General features: G+C 38.1%; 1 protein-coding gene and 1 long non-coding RNA gene across 6 annotated transcripts in view; one reads left to right on the forward strand and one right to left on the reverse strand.

Moving 5' to 3' along the window:
• The window catches only part of LOC129436579 (uncharacterized), a 129,253-nt gene extending 115,764 nt beyond the window's left edge, over positions 1-13,489 (reverse strand). The window contains exons 1-3 of one of the 4 annotated variants that reach the window (XR_008641867.2): positions 13,352-13,485; positions 12,744-12,906; positions 7,025-7,256 (exon numbers count right to left, since the gene is read on the reverse strand). This is a non-coding gene — a long non-coding RNA (uncharacterized lncRNA). Of the gene's footprint in view, positions 1-7,024; positions 7,257-12,743; positions 12,907-13,351 lie in introns of those variants that run through there. The other 3 variants (XR_008641866.2, XR_008641868.2, XR_008641865.2) reach the window with 3 other exon arrangements.
• On the forward strand, positions 6,902-16,022 carry LOC141362919 (coiled-coil domain-containing protein 137-like). Of its 2 annotated transcripts, XM_073865199.1 has the most exons (7): positions 6,902-7,013; positions 7,166-7,311; positions 14,428-14,555; positions 15,050-15,269; positions 15,410-15,489; positions 15,561-15,640; positions 15,724-16,022. In XM_073865199.1, exons 3-7 carry the CDS (start codon positions 14,507-14,509, stop codon positions 15,910-15,912), a joined length of 618 nt encoding a protein of 205 aa, XP_073721300.1. In that variant the 5' UTR covers positions 6,902-7,013; positions 7,166-7,311; positions 14,428-14,506; the 3' UTR covers positions 15,913-16,022. The 2 variants fall into 2 exon arrangements, with proteins under 2 accessions (XP_073721300.1, XP_073721299.1); XM_073865198.1 differs by lacking the exons at positions 6,902-7,013; positions 7,166-7,311 and adding an exon at positions 13,566-13,736.
• Positions 16,023-16,293: the final 271 nt, after the last annotated feature.

Here is a 16,293-nt window from a genome sequence, read left to right on the forward strand (position 1 = left end):
ATGTCTTTCTTTGTTCAGTCGAGAAGAAATTATGTTTTTTGAGAAAAACATTGCAGGATTTTTCTCATTTTAATGGACTTTAATAGAGCCCAACATTTAACTCAACACTTAACAGTTTTTTTCAAAGGAGTTTCAAAGGACTATAAACAATCCCAAACGAGGCATAAGGGTCTTATCTAGCAAAGTGATTGTTATTTTTGACAAGAAAAATAACAAATATACACTTTTAAAGCACAACTTCTCATCTAGATCCAATCCAGGGAGGTCACGTGTTACATATATAAAACGCACATTTGCGGAACATTGTAAACAATAAACTGACACAAAGACATTAATTAGTATCAGTTGACATACAACAACGTAGGAACGGTCCTCTTTCAAGACACTTGTAAACACTGGGGCGGAGTTTCGGGTTCGTCCTCTGTGACCTCTTGACGTCATGACGTATTGCGTGGGGTCAGCTGGCACATAACGACCGGACCTAGACGAGAAGTTGTGCTTTAAAAGTGTATATTTGTCATTTTTCTTGTCAAAAATAACAATCGTTTTGCTAGATAAGACCCTTATGCCCTGTTTGGGATTGTTTATAGTCCTTTGAAACTCCGTTGAAAAAAACTGTTAAGTGTTGAGTTAAGTATTAAATGTTGGGCTCTATTAAAGTCCATTAAAATTAGAAAAATCCTGCAATGTTTTCCTCAAAAAACATAATTTCTTCTCGACTGAAAGACAAAGAAAGACATCAACATTTTGGATGACATGGTGGTGAGTAAATTATCTGTATTTTTCTTTTAAGAACTAATCCTTTAAAGTGTGGTTTTCTGAACAGGGCTTATCCTAGTCCCAGACTAAAATGCATATTTGAGTTGACTTCTTACACTGACATAACATAAATCAGTGCCATTGTTTTATCTCAAAATGCACACAAGTAATGCTTTTTGTTAGGGGTGTTTAAAATGTCCTAAAATAACTAAGTCCTAGTCCTGGATTAATCTAAACCCTGTCTGGGAAACTGCCCCTTAATGTCCAAAGCAGTGGCGGCTTGTGACTGCTCTTCCGATGGGCGCAAATTCCAAACAAGTGTTCGGAGTGTCATGTGTGTTGCTCGTATTGTCAAAATATGTGTTTGTTGCGTCATGTGAACTATGTGCATCAAGTGTTATGTCAAAACAAGTGCTTGCTGCACACGCATCAAAACCATTCATAATAAAAGATATGCTCATGTTCACAAAATACATGCAAGACACTCCCTTAACAGTAAACTCTGATTACGCATGAGATTATGCGAGTATCTGGCAAACGTGAGCGTCTCTTTTATTATAAACCCTTTAGACGTGTCTGCAGCAGCAGGCACTTATTTTGGCAAGACACATAGGTTCACTCGACGCGCCGAACACATATTTTGAAATTACGAACCACACACGACGTGCTACATACATGTTTTGACAAACTTCGCATCGTGCGCCCTTGAAAAATAAGGAACCGGCCGCCACTGGTCCAAAGGGGTTCTTAAAAGGTGAGAAAAAATAACTAATGGTTCTTTGGGAATCAAAAATTTTCTTCTCTGGCATGGCTGTGAAACCTTTTGTAGCACCTTATTTTTAAGAGTGTAATGGGACCTTCTACACACTAGACCATGGGTCTTCAACAGGGGGTCCGGGGACCCTTGGTGGTATAACCGCGTGTCCTCCAAATATTGTTTGAATGCAAAAAAAAAAAAAAAAAACTGGAAAAATGTAAGTAGCCATCAATAGGCTATCCCAGGTGAAAAAGTAGTACACTTCCATAGTGTACTTAAAGTGCTTTATTTTCGCACACTAATTTTGTACTTAAAGGGATACTTCACCGATTTAGCATTCAGCTTTGTATCTGTAGAAACCCGGCAGTATTACTGAATGACCATGTTTCCCTCCATCATTTCCCCCTGAGAGGAGAGATATCTGCATTTTGGTTCTGCAAAAAAGTCCTCCGATGATGCAAAAATCGTCATATTACATCATCGGAGGACTTTTTTGCAGAACCAAAATGCAGATATCTCTCCTCTCAGGGGGAAATGAGGGAGGGAAACATGGTCATTCAGTAATACTGCCGGGTTTCTACAGATACAAAGCTGAATGCTAAATTGGTGAAGTATCCCTTTAATATACTAAAATTTAATCTTTAGTACTTCTTAAGATGTTCTTAAGATTATCTAAGTGTTTCCCTGTGCTATTTTGAGACACTATTAATATAAACTAAAATGCACTTTTAACATACTATCTCTGTATCAAAAAATGTATTTAGTTAACACTTGTATTAAACTTCAATTCTACTTTCATACAAAGATGGGTTCAAGTTTACTACAAGTGGTACCTGGATACATTTTAAAATAACTTTTTAGCACATTTCAGTTCATATTCATGGTGTCTCAAAATAGCACAGTGAAGTACACTTAGATGATCTTAAGAACATCTTAAGAAGTACTAAAGATTAATTTTTAGTATATTAAGTACAAAATTAGTGTGCGAAAATAAAGCACTTTAAGTACACTATGGAATACAGTCCAAATTGTAGAACATGTACTAGGGGTCCCTGCTCCTCCTTTCAATCCATTAAGGGGTCCCCAACCAAAAAAGGTTGAAGACCACTGCACTAGACGACAGGTTATAGGGAAAATCTGTTTCTGTTTACTGTTTGCTGTAAAAGTGATCATGTAGTAAATTGAGACTGAGTCAGTACACATAGTCAGACGGTCAAAGTTGTCTGTGCTTTTCCAGAGAACCTGAGAAAAGTTGTTGGTCACTCTTTTCAGGTCAGCGTCTCGCCTGACTTCACCTCGGTCAAAACTCTTTATGTTCTTCCAGGCTGGTTGTTGACTCTGGCTAAAGTCGAGCTACAGTGACTCCAATAGTTCTTGTCATTTTTGACACATGCCAGACAAACAGAGCTATTCTGGCACCGCCTCTAACAGAATGTAGATCACTTTGTAAGACAAGACCCTCGGGTGGCACATTTGGCTACCTTGTGGCACCTGGATGTTCGAATCGCCATTAATCAGAGACGGTTCCGAGGTAGGGGAGCAAAACTTCGACGTGTTTTATTGTACTTTGTAACAAAATGTTTGTTTTGTTCCTTGAGTCATACAGTACAGTAGTATGTCGGGCACGACCCATGGTAACTTTCTAAAGCATAATGGGTGTAATATTTCTTGTGTATTTGTTTGTCTAGTGGTTAAAACCGATGGTGTGTGCTGAAGCATGACCGGATTTGGCTCGGTAGCTCCTGCTGGTCTGTTTTTGTTCTTTGGCAGCTAAATGATTTACTTTGTTTTTCATATTCATAACTTGTTGGAACCTGGAAGTCTGTTCAGTGTTTCTGTACTAAATGTTTGTAGGATTCCCCAATGTCTCTGGCCATATCCCAACAGGAAATATACATTATCATCTCTTTTCCAACTTAAATATTTTTAAATTTCATAATTTTATACCTGCACTCTCAGGAATTAGAAAGACATGTCTGATATCTTATGTACACTGTTAGAAAATAAGGTACAAAGTTATTTTACCGCAATAGGCAACAAAACATTGTATTGATCAAAATTATAGATTTTTTATGCCAATAATCAATCAGGGTATTAAGTAAAGATCATGTTCCAAAATGTATTTATCATTAGTAATATGTGTTGCTAAGGACTTCATTTGGACAACTTTTAAGGCGATTTTCTTAATATTTTGCTTTTTTGCACCCTCAGATTCCAGTTTTATCTCAACCAAATATTGTCCTGTCCTAACAAACCAAACATTAATGGAAAGCTAATTTATTGATGTATCTTAATAAAAAAAGACCCTTATGACTGGTTTTGTGGTCCAGGGTCACATAATACTTCAGAGATACATATTGCTATTGCTAAATGGTACATAGGACCTTCAATATGGTACCCTCCCATTGATAGTTTTGTACCATATTATCTGACAGTGTACATGAAATATCCTGCATATCTGGAGTTGTACATTAACATTATAAAGTGTAAAAGACAAAACTTAATCTGAAGACAAAGTCTAACGAGACATGGATTAGAGATGATGTTAATAAAGACATTTAGAGACGTTCTACGTATAATATAACGAATCACACATTCTCCATAATAACACCATAATCTAAATTATGATCTTTATATCAAGATTTCCCAACAGGTTTATTACCCCTAGTGGATTTATGATGGAATGGCCAATGGTTTGTGAGATTAAATATTGTAATATAAATGCCAGTGCCTAATTAAAATAGCTGAAAGTCTGTTTACACTAAGCGTACATAGCGTCCCTTGTTGGCAAACACTATTAGCACTAGCTCCGCCCACCAATGTCTAGTTGGAGCACTGTTGGAGCAAGTTGAAATCGAGAGGCAACCTTCCAATCTCTGATGAAGCCAATACGGAAGTGATTTAAACTGCAATTCAACGACTGTCCGCTAAAGGCTCCAAAAGGGAGTCAATTACCATAGACCTCCATGTTAAAATGCCGGCTTTACAGTAGAAAATAATATGTTTACTGCCTGGTACATAACGTGTTTTTGGTCTATATTGCAAATTTTGCACTCATGAGAACTGTGAGGAAGGGTGGATCTTTTTGTAACTCATCCGTTTAAATTATATTAAGCCTTAAAGTTCTGCATAATTAAGGGTGTGGCCACTTGAGTGACAGTTTGAACAGCCATTGCTGTCACTAGAATCGAGCTAGGCGGGTGTGGTTTGTGCAACCAGCCACCTCAGCTTTCCCCGTGTCCCGACTCTATACCGATTTTCGGTTATCCGCGAGTGATTCACGGTGAAGCACGGCCAAGATGGCGACGGCAGGCAATGCCTACTTTAAGCTTTAAAAACTTTACAAACCAATGGGTGACGTCACGGACACTACGTCCATATTTTTTACAGTCTATGTTTAAAACGAACGGCGATGTCGCTGGTTCAAATCTCCCTTTTCCTAGTATTACATAGTATAACATCAGTTATTATTGCATCCTGTTAATTTACAAAAATACTGGATGCAAATAGTATCTGCCAATTTAGATTACATCTAATTACTATTTACACTTATTGCAAATTTTATCATTTTATTAATTAAATAAAAATTTTCACCAACTGAAAATAGCATATCGCTAAGAAAATGCTCTTTCCCCGCCATTGACGAGATATCTCGTCAATCAAGAGAAAACGCTTCCCCGCCAATGACGAGTATTTCCGTCTTTCCGCAATATCGCTATTATCCACTAGGTGGCGCCCTTCCGCAACTTTTTAAACCCGGAAGTATTGCCCTATGGCAAGCTGCTGCATGTCCGTGTCTGTTTTAAAGATCGCTCTGAATGGGATCTCTATGAAAAGTCCGTCACAAAAATGGAATTATCTTTTTGCTCAAAATGTGGTGTTTTTGCAGAAACCTACCCATATTCAAAAGCTGATTACAAAAGAACTGCTCAAGGTAGGATGAAACGGGTTTTTTTGTTTGAAAGCAGAGGGTCTGTTCTTTCATTTGGTATATTGCATGTTTATATATTTGAAGAAGAACATTTTTTGGAAGGCATTAACCTTTTGTGAAAATCATGAAAAACGCTGGCGCTGGCTGGCAACTTTTTTTAAAAACGCTGGCGGTGAAAGAGTTAACGTAAAAATAGAAAATATCTATATTTTTACCTAGTGTAAATAGCATCTATTGCTTTTTCCACTAATACAACTAGTAACTACTGCTATGTGCACCTAGTGTAAATAGCCATTGCCTTAAAATAAATTGTAATACAATTCAAACTGCAATCCGTAATGTTTGCCTCTCTATCGCCATCTCTGTTTAAAACATAACATTGCATGTTACTTTCCCAATTTTCCTTTATGTGCTTTAAAAGTCAGAGGATGATGTCAGCAAAATCTTACCTGACAGCTCAATTTAAAAAATCGTAATTACAAGCTTATTATTGGCAATAGATTTAAAACAGATTTTTGTGTATTTTTAACCATATAAGGTACAGATTGCAACTTAAACAAGTAACAAATTATATAAGGGGTGGTTCACATTTCGCGTCTAAAACACGTGGAAAACGCGACAGTGGTTGGTTCTTGTCACATGACCTGCACTTGCGGCATTCTGAAAAGTTGAGATGTTTTTAACTTGATGCGGCGATTCACATTTTGCGTCTTTTGCGCTCAAGGCGCGAAAACATTTCAAATAACGAACTTGAGCGTGCAAAAGATGCGAAATATGAATCGCCCCTAACAAGGTATTAAATTGAAATATTAATGTATTGCAAGTCTAAAGCATTATCTGAAATCTCAAAGTATGCTTCTTGTAAATAATTTGAGTAACAAAGTTGGAAAAACATGCACGATATGAGACAAGACGTCTGATTGTTCAATGTTAAATCATCATTCACCACTTTTGGGGCGTTAGGTTACCAATGGCCATCTTCCAATAATCCTATAATTTGTTAGAAGCTTGGAAAGATTTGTAAGTGGAGTCTATTGTGTCCAGAAGATTGGATAGGAATTACCTGCCACGCAACCACGGCAGAGATCCCAAAGGTTAAAGCAGTATTGAAGTGGTAATAAAGAAGTCTTTCAGTCAGACAAAAAGCCTCACAATTATCTCCAATTTGCCCATGGAACCTTGCCATCAACTCACTAACCGGCACATCCTTTTTTTAGACCCTTAGCGTGTCTTATGTAGGAGCATAGTTCGAACAACATATTTCCATAATCTACTGTTCTGGCAATATTATGGGTATGTAAGGCCAAAATCTATTACAAGTTTCAAATACAAGCAATCCTATGACTACCCTTATAGTGCAAGACTTACTACTGTATCTCACCTAGCCAATTTACACATCAATGCATTTTAAGAAACTCACATTAACCATAATTATGATATGCAAACTAGGAAATGCTTTCAAGAATTAAGACACTGGATGAGGAAAGATTAAACCCTCTCCAGCTGCTAAGAGATCATGGCAACCTCAAATGCACGAAGGAGGCCAAGAGTTGAAATCTCAGACAGGTGAGTTAACTATATTAATTAGTAAAGAATACAGCGGCTCATGCTTTAACAAAAACCTGCTCCATGAGCACTGAATGATTCAGTAGTTATAAAAATGAAATCCCGAGAATTGCAACATTTCATTCTGCTAATCCATTTCTCTCACCCTGCAGTTGGCTTTGGCCTGACCCAAACTAGGAACAGTGGACAGTGGGCATGAGACTCTGGTCAAGACATCCTGGCTCCAGGGCTTCTGTATGAAACCTGGAATGTGAATATGAGCACATGTGTGTAAATGTGCACGGACACACACACAGAGGTATCATTTCCCCAGACCTCACACAGTGACGACAACTATTTATTGCCAATAACTTTCCTGGTGCCAAAATATTCTGAATAGAGACGTACTGTAGTAGATGATCAATCAGTAGCATATTATAACAGCTATTCTATTTCTGGTTTCCTAATGCCGTTTACATGACCAGCATACATACTGTACACATAAACAAAAATGCATGCTGGACGTTATTTAAAAAAAATGGCACATTGTAAGGGTATATATCTTTTTTAAATAAACCGGAAGGACACAGTTGGGTTGGGGAGATATGTGGTGGTGTCTTGCAGACCAGCTCTTAGGATTTGCGTCAATGGCCCAATTTCAACCATTTTCATCTGGAGGCTTCATTCAGAGCGCGGGCTCGTCCTTTGCTTTCTTTCACCACAAATCCCTTCTTTAGCATGCGTAAATATTAGCTCAAGATTATTTTAAGAAATAAAAAAAGTAGGAATTAAGGGAAGCCACTGCCAAAGATAAGGAATCCATTTAAATGAAGTTCCTGGCACATATTTATTATTTGCACAGCAAGCAAAACTGACTCGGTTAAAGCATTCCTGTGGCTGTCTAAATTAAGAGTGGACATGGGGCCCTTCAAAAGTTAAGACTAAAACGAAAGACAAAAGAGAAAGACATTTCATTTACATTTACGCATTTGGCAAACACTTTTATCCAAAGCGACTTCCAGTGTATACATACAAGGTAAACATCAGCATGTGTGTCACCCTAAAAGTACAATTTATCGTAAGTCACTTACTTTTGTGTCTTTCTAAACCACCAAGTCCTCCGATTGTCTTCAGAACACATTTTTAGATATTTTTAATGAAAACCAAGAGGCATGTGTCTGTCTTATAGACGGTTTCAGCAGTAACATCATAAACAAGCGGCTTTCGTGGTCATCACGTAACTTCCGGTAAACTCCGTGAAGAATAAATAACAACAAAGTCCTTTCAAAGTAGTTTATTTATATAACAAGCAAAATAAATGTCACAGGTCGGAGCGGACCACCAATGTTGTGAGTCACACCCCTTCCCAGTTTCCACCTCGAGGAGGTCCCAAAAGTACCCCAATGACCAGACACACGAGAGAGTAAGTATCAATTAAAAAAACGTTATTAAATTATTTAAACTACGTTAAAATACGTGTCCTGTGGTCGTTCACTGAGGCGTCCAGCGAATCTGCGGGGTCCCGGAGGGTCAGCCTAGGAAGGCCTAGAAAACACACAGGTGAGTATTCGGCTATTGAGGAGAGTGCAATGGGTCAGGCGTTCCATCTCCCGACATCCGGGTGAATTCTACAGGTAAGTATGTAAGGTAGTACACTGAACTCTCAGCTTCAGGCGATGCAGCAGAGGAACAAGGTAAGTACACTGGACTCGGGGTTTTGGGCGTACCACCACGTGTTTTGTGCAACTTCCACTGGCTCGTAACTCCGAACGTACAGGTAGGAGTGAAGGGGCAATTTCACTGGGCTCGTAGTGTTGGATGCTCAGGTAAGTGTAAAGGGACAGATACAATGGGCTCGTAGCTTGGATTTACAGGTAGGTGTCAAGGGGCAAATACACTGAACTCGTATCTTAGATGTGCAGGTAAGTGTAAGGGGGCAGATACACTGGGTTCGTAGCTGGGATGTACAGGTAGGTGTCGAGGGACAAATACGCTGGGCTCGTAGCTTAGATGTACAGGGGAGTGTATAAGACAGATACACTGGGCTTGCAACTTGGATTTACAGGTAAGTGTACGGGGGCAATTACACTAGGCTTGTAGCTTTTGATGTACAGGGGAGTGTATGAGGCAGGTACACTGGGCTCGTAGCTTAGATGTACAGGTAAGTGTATGGGGGCAATTACACTGGGCTTGTAGCTTTCGATGTACAGGGGAGTGTATGAGACAGATGCACTGGGCTTGCAACTTGGATGTACAGGTAAGTGTATGGGGGCAATTACACTGGGCTTGTAGCTTTCGATGTACAGGGGAGTGTATTCCTTCCGATGCCCACTAAACACAAGGCAGTTGCAACACTCTCCTTATTTCCTCCAACACGTCCCTCAGTGGCGCCGTCGATAAATACGGGAGACTGTAGAACAACAGTGCATGTAAACACAAGACCCAAGGAAACTTCTTCGATACTCAGCTCAATTCTCCATCAAATCCTCTTCGTGCATGCTGCCAAATCCACAATATCCTTGTTACGTCTCTCTCAGTCAGCCCGCTCGTCGCTCCGTCTCACCTCTAGTCTCAACCGGAATAACAACCGCCACTGTAATTCAAACTCCGCACTTCTTTGAAGGCTACGTCACTTTCGGCCATAGGCCTCGTCCTCCAAACGCTCGTCTTTGATTACAGTTTCGGTTTTCCTCTCTAGTTTCAGTGCGCGTGCTTCCCCGCGTCCGCCCCTTTCCTGTAGCAAGCCCAGCGGGCGCCCAGCGTGAACTCACGGTGCCAACTCTCCCCTTACATTGTTCTCCGAGTGCCTTATTTATGTTCCTCCTTCACACTGAATTGTCCAATCCTCAATCGCCGCGTTCATTTTCGCACCTGTGCGTGATAAGCCCCAAATTTGGTTGCCCAGAGTTACAGGAAGTGACGGGGTGCATTAGAGTTACAGCGGTGAACAGCAGTGTGATGTTTAATAATTTTTTTTCACTGAGCGTAAAAGATTAAGCCCGAGGTCCGACCCGACCTGACTCATTTGCTTATATGTTTTACCCGAACCCGGGTTTGTCGGGCTGGCCCGACCCGTTGAGAACTCTAGGGTGCATCACGGATCATCGTCCGGGTGGAACCATTCTTTGCCGTTTTTTTTAGTTCAGCCCCTTTTACTTTTAGTCACTCCGTGACATAAACAACACGTAGATTACATAGGAACACAAAACATTTGTTATTTTCAACGAGGTATTTGTTTAAGAGTTCAGTTTCAGCAACTAGTCAGACCATTAAACAATCGGAAACCGGAAGTAAAGCTGGGACCAGACGCTTATCGCGTCACCGCACGTGCGCCGATGAAACGGTCTATAGACTGCAGTTTGTTTCATAATTTATATACCCAGAAGAGAGAACACATTTGTGTGCAAAGAAAACAAAACAAAAGATTTTATTCAACAATTTGTTCACATGCTGGTGGGTGACCTGCTGATGTAGTTGCCAGCATTCAAACACAGAATCTGCTGGCAAGTAATTTGTACATTTATATGGGGTGTTTAAGTATTGTATAAATGTTTGCATAATGGATTAAATAAAAAAAGAAGGAAAAATCAAAAAACATTGGCAACTACATCAGCAGGTAGTCTGCTCATGAACACGCAATAAAGGAGCAAGGAGGAGAACAAATTGTTGAATAAAATTGTTCATTTTGTTTTCTTTGCGCACAAACAGGTGATTCTCGCGAAATTAGACTTATGAGGTCATGAAACATTTTGATAAAAAAAAGTAAATGCAAAGTAAGAGTAGCAAAATAGCAAAAAGAGTAGTAACAAACATCTCTTCATGTACTATTTTGCACATAATTTCAAATGACATCATACAAACCAATTTTTTTCACATTTAAGGGGAAATTTTTCATTAAATTTTCAAATATTTATAATTAAAAAATCTAAATAAATGTAAAGCTTCAGTGCATGTTTTTACTATAAACATTTACAGTAAAGAAACATGTGGTATTTGGTGATCATTGGTAAATGTAGAGACAATAAGGAATATAAATGTGTCCAAGACCAATTTTCTCATCCTCCGCAACAATTTTCAATCATTTTTAAGCCCTCAAGGAACTAACATTAAAAAAAAATTGTTGTAAGGGACATAATTGACTGTCACACTCAAGATGGCTACCAGGTTAGCAGTTCTTATTTTTTCTCTCCAGAAAAAGTTGAAATTTTGTTTGTCATAGTACCTAGACAACTTTTTAGTTCTCTTTACCGAAACATAAGTTTGTAAATGCATATGATTAATGTAATATCTTGTTGCGGCGGTAATGATAATTTTTGATAATGATAATCTAAAAATGCAAATAATTCTATAGGAAATATTTTTAAATCCTCTAAAAATAATGGTTATAGTAAGTTCAGGCCTTAATCTTATATGTGCAAAAAATTGGCTTCAAGGGTTTTTTTTTTTAATTCTGATGCTGGACACCTTCTAAATCTGGATTTGGTGAGAATCACCCAAACGTGTTCTCATTGCTTCATAATATTATTATTAGAACATGGACCTTTTTGGCGATGTCTTTCATTCTTTTCTGGAAAAAGAATTGGGAAAATCAAATTGCGGTCTATGACAGACGGTTTTCATCAAAAATATCTAAAAATGTGTTCAGAGGACTTGGTGGGGTGAACTATACTTTTAATATGAGCTCATGCATCAGTTTAACATAAAATGAAGTCAGTGCTTATTGTTTTTCTTAATGCATATTTTCTTATGTCTAAACCGTGAATGTGTGCAATTTGTGAACTGATGAGTTATTCAGGCGGATGTCTAGCCCATGTACTCATGCTAAATTCGTATTTCCTTGAAGGTTTGTTTCCAGACTGCCCAATGGTGACTCTGAGCTGGCAGCACATATCCCACATGTCTGCTTAAGATAAGATTGTTAGTCAGGTGAAATGTCCAAATGAAAGTTCATAGACAAAGCTACGTCAGCTTTTCTGAAAGTAGTGAATTTACTGACTCATGCCAGTGCTGACTGTATGTCTCAGTGCTTGTCAGTGATTCAATACTGACTCAATGGAATGGAGGGGCCAAAATTTCAAGCACTGTAATCAAAAAGGCATGTTTAGCTTGCACACAAATGGTCTGCCTCGTTTTCCAAACAAACCTTCCTACAAGTGGTCAGAGGTCCGATTAACAGATCACAAGAAATACATTTCTCTCTTGCACAAACGCTATATCATCATTCGCAGCAGCAGGATTTGTCAGGACAAAAGTGAAAGCATGTTTTACCAGCAGGTCTATACGGTTATACATAACAATGTTAGTAACATAATATATGTTCCGAATGTGCTCAAAAGCTAATGTTTAAAGCCATCCACCAGTATGTCAAAATACACCACTGTCGCAAGTGCTCCGCCAGTCATAAAACCCATGCCAAACTTGGATTAGCTTGGGTGAAACTTGATGACCTCTGTTGGTGTGCGTTTCCCCTTCCTCGCTGTGCTGTGTGTCGCGAGGGGGTTAGGGGCTGTCGTAAATTATTTTGTCAGGAAGTGTGTAATAAGTGTAAAATATTTAGGTTTCTTGACATGTTCAAGCTTTTGTTTCTTCTAAGCTTCACGTGTCAACTTTTGAACATAATGACCTGACCCTCATTGACCCGCAGACAGTTAAAGGAAACCAGTGTTATCCAAAAAACATACAGTATATTTGGGGAACAAGCATGTAAACGGGTCACAAGAGGCTGCTGTGTTAACAGGTCACTGTGGGTACCTGGGAGTGGAGCTTTCTCAGGAAACAGTGAGTCAGGGCCTTCTGAATGTGTCAATGTGTCTGCTTTCTGGACTCAAAGACCGTGTTGTTCCCTCGGTAAAGGCCGAGGGTCATCCGGGTGTCCCCGGCTCTTGGAAAGGTTTAGTCAGCTGATTTTGGGAGTCTGTAGACATTAGAAAACAATCCACTGACTAGTATGACTTAACCGGTGAGGTAAGCAAAACAAGCAATTTAAAATAAACCATTAACATTAGGAAAAAAACAACTGTTACCTCAGAAGAAGCTCAAGAACTACACGTGGCGACGTGTAATATTCATTGCATTGCATTGAATTACCAAAACAAATATTAAAATATTAGAAACTTTTGAGTTTTAGCCTTATGAAAATTATCCATGGTTTTGCTATAACTTATGTTTTTTGTCGTAAAAATATAGTAATACAACGCGTTTTACTACACTTACTAAAACATTATTAATTTAATTTAAATGGGAATGAAACACCTCCTAACGTTACATAAACATCGTTGATATTTAACAAAAACATATATTTTTTATAGAAAAAAGCAAAATAATGTTTAACGGAGTGCATCTTTTCAAATCCTACTCACCATTGGCACGTGTGTCGATGGACTTGGGAAATAACAGCCGTTGTAAATATGCAAAGAATATAAATAAAAACGATATTTAATCTAAGAAATGTGTGCAAATAAGATTCTCGTGTGCCCCCCAACAGAAAAAACATACAATTCGCTTTTTTAACTGGATTACAGAGCAAAAATGATTTACCTCAGTGCGATGACAGTGTGTAGTTTCATTGATATGTCAGCAGGCGGCAGTAACGCGCTGATGTGTTCCGCATCTCATCTCACAGAAGAAGATCAACACAGACAACACGAGTTTACAGTCAGACACGAGATACGCTGTTTAAATATAAAAATACACAATGAAAACAGAAAAACAACACAAACAACAGAAGAATGAGAAGTCTATCGGGTAATACAATCTTTAGTTAACGTGTTACAGAGATATGTATTGTTTAAGTTGGTGTATTTCATTTGACCATTTACCATATACGACTGATTGAACTGCGGGACAACCTGTTTAAAAACTAAACTTACGTTAAATAATCAAGCACTTTCAAGTTAAGTTACAGTAGATTAGAAGTGTACTATTTTGCTTTTCCGTTCTGCATTTGGCGCATGCGCAGCGAAGAACACAACACTAGTGAATGTTGTGCACGTGTACTAAATGATATTAACTCCACATCAGAGAATTTCTAATATATTTTATTATATAAAACATGTAGTATACTATAAAACTAAAATCATTTTAGTAGTTAACGTAGATGTGTTCAATCTAAAACTAAACAGGAAGATAATGGACTTTACTTAGTACTACCTTTGCACAAGTGAGCAGTTTCCCAGTATGGTCCTTTATAGATTTAAATATTAGATTTTGTCAGGGCACAAAGCAAACATTAATAATATTTGAAATTGCTCTCTTTTTGATTCTCATTAATTGTAGTTTACCATGTGTCTGGGTAATGTGTATCTGTGTTATGTTGCAGAGACTGTTCTAGTGACACTGATATACATTTTTATTTAAATGTTATTGCAATTGACATCCAATTAAATTTTATTGCAACTGACATCCAATTAAAGCATCTTCTCTTTTGTTTTATTAGTACAAAGAAGCTAAAGAAGAATGCTAACCCAGAATCAGATGACCACCTCCAGCAGATCCCTCACCGTTTGCGTGAAATCATGAAGAGTAAAGAAAAGATGAAAATGACCTCACGACAAAGAAAGAAAGGTAGTGAATAACATTTATTTTATTGCTAGTATACAAGAATGAAAATGCAAGAGAAATGTAAGTTTTTCAGTGTAATTTGCTTTTGAATAGTGGTCTACTACTTTCATACCAGAGGGCTTGAGATCAATATGCTGAAAGTTATTAAAACTTAAATCTTTAATCTACTTACATATTATCTCGGTACATTATATCAATCAATAATTATGTTTTCATATATTTATTATTTTGTATTATTTTTTATAAATGCAGATGCATAGGATGCCAGTAGTGTTATTGTGAAGCAATGGATCTACAATATAAGCATTAAACCTGTAAGATATTTCTAAGAAACAAAAACAGTCACATAAACACCACCCCAATACTGTCTGGGCTCTGTCTGCTTACTCTATTTGTGGGTCACTAACACTCCTCTTCCACAAAGACATGGCCAGTGGCAAGGACAACAGAGACTATGGCATTGTGTTGATATATGTTAATATGTTGTTGTCTACTAGCATCTTTGTCAAAGCTGGAAGCAGGACAACAAGGAGACATTCCGGTTCCACACTTCCGCAAAAGGAATAACGAATCAAAGAAAGCTTATGTCCGTCGCATGACAGAGGAGAGCGAGCACGTACTCTTCCTTACCAACAACCAGATAGACCGCAAGCCAGAGACAGAGCTGCCGAAAGAAGAAGAACAGACAGAGGAAAAGAAATCGGCTAAAAAGAAAGGGTTAGTGTTAGATGCCTTTTTTAATTCATTAAAGATTCACAACATCTTCAGTCATATTTGAAAAATGTCGGAGTTGCATCATAAGAGATCATTAGGTTACAGATGATTTATATACTCATACATCATTCTTTTTTTTTTAGGTTAAGTCGAGGAAAACTAAAACTAGAAAAGAAAAAATTAGTTCAGCGGGAGAAACAAGAGGAGAAGGACATGTTTAAAGGTTTGTAATGCCTTAACTTCATCATTCTATTTCTAAACTTATACTGAGCATCATTTGCTTTCCTCTTAAAGATGAAGTACCATTTGGAGAGGTCGCCATGGCGCCACCATCACTAAGTGTGAAACCCAAAAAAGCCACAGTTAAACCCAAGGTAACCGTTACCTTAAATATCTGCCCTGAGATGTTGTTGTAGTGTTTGTTCTCCATAATTCTTATCCTGATGCCATTTTCCAGGGGGCATCCAAAGGTCTTCTTCTGAACTCCCTCCTCGGTCACAGTCCCGTGTCTGTAAATAAACCCTCTATGGCGAGGAAGAGGATAATGGAGGAGGAGAGAGAAAGAGTAGTGCAGCTGTACAGACAGATGAAAAAGAAACAGAGAGACAAACATGAGAAGGACAGAGCTGGGAAGATTTTCATGTGATCCTGTAATAGTTTTTATATAGTGTATATCGTGTATACATTTTCGGATGTAGATTCTTGCTTTCACTGTTGTATTTGCGAATTTTCTAAAATATATTTGCATCGACTACAGTAATTGATTATTGTGTTTTTTATCTGAAATCTGTTAAAAGCAAATACATATAAAAGAGATTTTGTTGTCATGGTACATATGGGCTTAGCAGGACTGTGGGTGTGTGATTTTAAAATATGAAGTTCACACTTACGTGTTATCCACAGTATGTTCACAAACATTTGGTCCTTTAAAACGGCGTATGACTCATATTCAAAACATTAGATAAAGGAGAAAAGTACTTGACAGTACAAACAGATAGTTAGGGATAATTCACCCAGAAATGCTGTC

This window comes from Misgurnus anguillicaudatus, unplaced genomic scaffold, assembly GCF_027580225.2.
Source record: "Misgurnus anguillicaudatus unplaced genomic scaffold, ASM2758022v2 HiC_scaffold_29, whole genome shotgun sequence".
In the NCBI taxonomy this organism is placed as follows: Eukaryota; Metazoa; Chordata; class Actinopteri; order Cypriniformes; family Cobitidae; genus Misgurnus; species Misgurnus anguillicaudatus.

Coding starts and splice junctions, on each gene's coding strand:
- LOC141362919 (XM_073865198.1), top strand. CDS start 13,687: ATGAAAACAGAAAAACAACACAAACAACAGAAGAATGAGAAGTCTATC. Junction 14,556..15,049: donor CTCACGACAAAGAAAGAAAG/GTAGTGAATAAC, acceptor GTTGTCTACTAG/CATCTTTGTCAAAGCTGGAA. Junction 15,270..15,409: donor AAATCGGCTAAAAAGAAAGG/GTTAGTGTTAGA, acceptor TTTTTTTTTTAG/GTTAAGTCGAGGAAAACTAA.